Source organism: Neomonachus schauinslandi, chromosome 5 (assembly GCF_002201575.2).
Source record: "Neomonachus schauinslandi chromosome 5, ASM220157v2, whole genome shotgun sequence".
Classification (NCBI taxonomy): domain Eukaryota; kingdom Metazoa; phylum Chordata; class Mammalia; order Carnivora; family Phocidae; genus Neomonachus; species Neomonachus schauinslandi.
Window position 1 is genome coordinate 14183262 of NC_058407.1, and position 6000 is coordinate 14189261.

The window sequence follows — 6000 nt, forward strand, 5'->3', positions numbered from 1 at the left end:
CTAGGCATGGGATGGCTGGATTCTCACTCAGGGCCTCCCTGGGCTGAAATCAAGGTGGGGGCAAGGCTCCAGTTCCCCTCCAGAGTGTGCCGCACTCCTCTAGGCTCCCTGACTTCCCTTCCTTGCTCATGGAGGACTATGGTCACCATTTCCCTGCTGGCTCCTTGCCACGAGGCTCCCACAGGTAGCTCACACGTGGCTCTCTTCTAAACCCAGATCTAAAAGTTCTCATGATTCGGCCAGGCCCACCCTCCCCCCACCCCCAGTAATTCCCCTTTATCTAACCCAAAGTCAACTGATTAGTAACCTTAGTTACATCTACAGGGATCCCTTTTGCCAGATGATGTGACATAATCATGGGAGTGGTGCAGCCACGGGTCCTGCCTCAAGGGGGAGGACATGGTACAAGGGCTAGGTCACCGGGTTCGCTGGTCGGAATAACCAGCACAGACTGACCTACAGTTAGGTCCATGTAAACGATACAGAGCCCTCCAGGAGTTCACTTACCCTTTCATTGTGAGAGTCTCCTCGTTAATGAAGGATGTAGATAACGGACTGGATTAGTTTCCTAGGACTGCCGTAACAAAATACTACAAACTGGGTAGCTCAACACAATGGAACTTTATTCTCTCATAGTTGCGGAAGCCAGAAATCCAAAATCAAGGTGTTGGCAGGTTCATTCTTCCTCTGAAGGCTCTAGGGAAGAATCCTTCCTTGCCTCTCTCCAGCTTCTGGTGGAGGCTGACCATCCTTGGCGTTCCTTGGCTCGTGGGTACATCACTTCAATCTCTGCCTCCACCTTCCCATGGCATCCTCCCAGTGTGTGTCTCAGTATCCACATTTCCTTCTTAGAAAGACACCAGTGGTTGGATTAGAGCCCACCCTAATCCACCATGACCTCATCTTGATACATCTGCAAAGACCCTCTTTCCAAATCGGTCACATCCACACATACTGGGGATTAGGACTTGAACCTATCTTTTGGGGGGACATGGTGCAACCCACAACAAGGACTGTATCCACGTACACCTTTTCTTCCTCTGAACCAGAAGTGTTGGGGAAGCTCAGCTTCCTTTCACCCAACGGCTTTTCTCCATGTGACCTAGGTACCACGTCTGGACAAAAGGCCACGCTCCCACAAACTTTGCCAAGTGGCGGACTGCCACCACGCCTTACCGTGTTGAGTGGGAGGCCGATTTCGAGCCGTATGTTGTCGTGAGAAGGGACTGCCCTGAGTACGACCGGAGGTTTGTGGGCTTTGGCTGGAACAAGGTGGCTCATATCATGGAATTGGATGCACAGGTGAGATGGTGAGGTGTTGTGTAGTTGGCACCATGGGGGGAGAAAGCGTCGGCTTCAGGGCTGAAAGGGGACCTTGGAGGTCAGAAAACAGAGCCCTGAGAGGGAATGAGACGTGATCAGGGACCAGAAGTGAGAACTTGGCAATGCTAATTCTCATGGCCACTGATTCCCAAACCATTCCTCCTTCTCTACACCTTTGGGTGAGAGTTGGATTCCCAGCCAGGACCCAGGCAAGTGTGAGTGTCCTATGACAAAACATTTCACTCCCCACCCTCACCCAATTTAATGATGAGGACAAAACATCATCACTTGGCCTTTGAGCCGTATAACTGGCACACAGCATTCTCCAAGTTCCATATAAGGGACGCAAGAAGGCATATGGCTGAGATGCAGCTCCTTATCCTACCCTGTAACTAAAAGTGATGATTTTCAGGCTGTATTTCATTGTGAAACACTTTCAGTCATTCAACTAATATTTACTAAACACCTACTTCAAAAGAAATCAGCAGAATTCTAACAGGTTACAACAGGCGTCTGCAAGCTTTTTCTGCCAAGGACTGGATAGTAGATTTGGGGGCTCCGTGGGGCTGACAGGTCTCCTTTTCAACTACTCAACTCTGCTGTTGTAGTTCACCTATAGACAGTATCTAAACGTGGGTGTGGCTGTGTTCCAATAAAACTTTATTTATAAAAACAATGCAGCGAGCCAGACATGCTGAGTTCATCAACCCCAGCGTTAAATAAACAAAAGCAAAGCTAAGCTACTCTGGGTAAGTTAGGAGGATGCCTGGGTCTCTCAGCCCCACCTTTTTTCCGTTTGTGTGCTATTCTCCAAGGCTTCTCATGGAGCACAGCATAAATATTTCTCAACAGGAGCACTTCAAATTCAAAAAAAAAAAGGAAGGTAGGATGCTCAGTGCTGGCTGCCCTGAGAATCACCTGGAGAACTTTCCAACAGTTCCAGTGTGTTTGAGAGCGGTCCCGAGTGATTTTTTTTTTTTTTAAGATTTTATTTATTTATTTTTGAGAGAGAGAGCACGAGCGGGAGTGAAGGGCAGAGAGAGAAGCAGACTCCCTGCTGAGCAAGGAGCCCTATGCAGGACTCGATCCCAGGACCCCAGGATCATGATCTGAGCCAAAGGCAGATGCTTAACTGACTGAGCCACCCAGGAACCCAGTCCCACATGATTTTAGTAAGCATCTAGGGTTGCAAACCACTGGTGTAGTTGGAAGGTTGTAGAATAGTGTCCATATTTAACAATAGAAGCATGACCTTTAATGTCCATTTTTTTTAATAATACCTGGAGATAGTACACTGCTGCTCACAGAGCGAAGTGTTCAGCCTGCCCCAGCTTCTGCTTGAAGGAAAAGAAATGTCATATGTGTCCAGCAGTGTGGTGAGGTGAACTGGTTCAAATAAAGTTAATTTTTCCAGCCCTGAGATGCGGGCTTTGTATATTTTAGGCAATTTTGACAGAACTCTTGCAAATTTCTTGGTTATTTTTCTTTCTTTGCCGGTAACACAACCAGATATAACTCTACCCTTCCTGGTGATTTTCGGACATAATGAGTACATACCTGACAGGTAATGGCCACACCCAGAGGACCAGTGGGATTGGTCAGGTTCTTTGTCCTCACAGGAAAGTCCCAAACAGCTAAGCTCTGGGGGCTCTTGCATTTTCTTCTCCGGATTATTTGTATTCCTCCTCACCATCAACTGTCCTTTCTTGCTGCGTCAGAGTTCCTCCATCTGTAACAGCTACCTTTCCCCATTCTGATTTTCCCTTTCAGAGTTTCTTGTGATCTGCTCTGGGCTGGGGAACTAGATAACCAAAGCTCATCAGACATTATGTCCAAAATCAGAGAACACGGGGTCCGAGTGAAGGTGTGCTGGGTTCTCCTTGGAGTTCCGTGCCCTAAATTTGTGTCACCTATTTTGGCTATTTGGAGGCATTTTATTTTTGGTCTGAGTTCCTATCTGTATTCTGCCAAGTGGAGGCTACTGTATGGCGGTGTGACTTATAATAAGGATGAGTAGACAGTAGACAAGAGCTTTGTTCTTTTTTTTTTGCATTAGTTTTTATTTTGTTCAAGAACACCCATTAGTAATTCTTTTTTAAAATATTTTTAAAATTTAAATTCAATTAATTAACATATAATGTATTATTGGTTTCAGAGGTAGAGGCCAGGGATTCATCAGTCTTATATAACACCCAGTGTTCATTACATCACATGCTCTCCTTAATGTCCATCACCCAGTTATCCCATCCCCCCCCCCCCCTTCCCTCCAGCAGCCCGTAGTTTGTTTCCTATGATTAAGTCTCTTAGGGTTTGTTCTTAATGAGCTTCCATCCAGTGGGATCTATTTTTTTTTTTCATTCTTTTTTTATCCCCTCTTGTGTACTAATCTGTTGAGGCTGTTAAATCTCATCAAGCCCTATGAGAAATCACAGAAACAGACATCATTTCATTGAGCAAGAGCATCTCTGATGGCTTGTGTCATTCTAGAGCAACCATATGGGCACGTGCTCACATTTACCAAGAACCTTTCACAGACCATGAGCTCTGCCCAGCACTATCCATCCCTGATTGGTCATCTTTCAAGGTAGGTGTTACTATGTTTACTCTATAGATGAGAAAACTAAGGCATAGAGAATCCCAGTAATTTGTCCGGAGTCATGGAAACAGCCCTGCACCGTCCCTCTCCAACATGGCTCTCTTTCCACTGCCCCCCTCCTTGCTAATGTCGTTCCCCTCTTCATTCATTCACTTGGTCATTTGGTCATGCGCTTGGGCATCGGTCATACATTCCTGGGGGTCCTTGCAAGTGCTCACGCTGCTCTTGTCTTCCAGGAATATGAATTCATCGTGCTGCCCAATGCCTACATGATCCACATGCCTCATGCCCCCAGCTTCGACATCACCAAGTTCCGGTCCAACAAGCAATACCGCATCTGTCTCAAAACCCTGAAGGAGGAATTTCAGCAGGACATGTCCCGCCGCTACGGCTTTGCCGCCCTCAAGTATCTCACGGCTGAGAACAACAGCTAACACCAGGAAGCCCACCACTAGGGAGAGAGACCTATTCTGCAGGGGGAATGCCACTTGCCGTTTGGGGTCCAGCCTTCAAACTCAAAATTGAGCAATGCTTTTTTGGTTTGTTTTTACTTGGCTCTTTGGCCCAACAAAGCCGCCCACACTACAGAGATCTGGGACAAGGATCCGGCCAGCGCCTCTCTGCTCCACAATTTGGCTCTCCCAGAATGTGGAAGAACAGCTCGTCGACACAGTCTCTTCAAGGATGGGACACAGAGGAGTCAGAGGGAGCAAAGGGGTTATCCGACCACAAAGCCGCAAAACCAAGCAGGTCTTTAGGACGTTCTCATTGCTTTTTAAGAAAGGGAAGTCAGGGTGCTGGGGGTTAGCCATCCCAGGAAATAAAAGCAAAACTGTCTCTTCATTCAGAGGAAACTTTCTTTTTTTGTCCTGCAATCTAGCTGTGTATCCAAGGTGGGAGGCAAACCAATGATCTGAACCAACCATTTGGAAAAACCCAATGAGGATATTATACCAGGTGGGACCTGGAGGTGGGGGCCGGTTGGTTCCTTATCCTCAAGGACACTCTTGTTTTGCTTTGATTTGTTTTTGTTTAGGGGGATTTTGTTTGTTTGTTTGTTTTTGGTCTGGGAATCCAAAATAGAAAACCTGATCATTTAAGGCTCTGAAGGAGAATCCGCTGCCCCATCCAGCATGCCCCCGCCATCAGTGGCCCAGCAAGGAGTACGAGAGTCTTCAGCCAATATTTAAACATGGGCAGCCTTCTTCAGGATTATCCCTGAGGCCCCCATGACCTTGACTCCCCTACTCTCCAGAATCCAGGGGCTAAGACGGAGACGGTAGAAATACGAAGACCGTCACATTTGCTATTGGCTGTGACTGGTTCATGGGGAAAGGGCTCAGAAGGGACTGTTGTGGTGCACACGGAAGGTACAGACCTCTCAGGCCTTTAGAAGAACTGCAGTAGTTCACACAAGCTTGTAGTTCACACAGATTCTGAAGATCCACGTGTCTGTCTGGAGACCATCAGGAAGAACGTGTTGGGTTCCTCTGTGTCCGTGCCGCTTCCCTGTGGCTGGGACGAGGTCACGGCCTCAGGCTCCCTCTGGGACCTGTGCAGAGGGTAGGCAAGCACCTTTACCATTACATGGATTGAGGAGACACTGGACTTTTTACCCATTTTCTTGAGTCTTCAATATTAATGTTGTGTTTACATTGATGAGAACAAGAGTCCACGCCCTACTCTCGGTGGGGCTGTTTGTATTGAGTTGCAATGTGACCAGCGAACGCTGCATTCAATAAACGAAAGTACGGACTATTTCTTCCCCGCTCCCTCCCACTCCTGTAAGAAGCTGCCGAGACACACGCCAGTGTAGAGAGCAAGATCCATAAACGGCAACCTTACACTTTTCTGTTCTCCCGTTTTGTTTTTCTCATCCTTTGATCCTTACCCTTCTTTCCTCCTCTTCTGAGGTTAGATCTCGCTTTACGCTCTCACCCTCAAAGCATCTTCAGAGTCTCTGTCCAGCTTTGGTCTCAGCACGGAAGCTAGACGTTCTCTATCCCAGATGCTAGCAAGCTAAATCGTGGTAATCACTAGCAAAGCGAGCCTGCAGCCCCTGTCCTGGTGGTCACCTGACA

The 6000-nt window shown here is 47.4% G+C and overlaps 1 protein-coding gene across 5 annotated transcripts in view; it reads left to right on the forward strand.

Moving 5' to 3' along the window:
* LARGE1 (LARGE xylosyl- and glucuronyltransferase 1) overlaps positions 1–5679 on the forward strand; it is a 376695-nt gene extending 371016 nt beyond the window's left edge. For all 5 annotated transcript variants that reach the window (XM_021687613.1, XM_044915822.1, XM_044915825.1 and 2 more), the window contains 2 exons: positions 1107–1302; positions 4156–5679. In XM_021687613.1, coding sequence (XP_021543288.1) covers positions 1107–1302; positions 4156–4353 — 394 coding nt within the window. In that variant the 3' untranslated portion in view covers positions 4354–5679. The remainder of the gene's footprint in view (positions 1–1106; positions 1303–4155) is intronic.
* Positions 5680–6000: the final 321 nt, after the last annotated feature.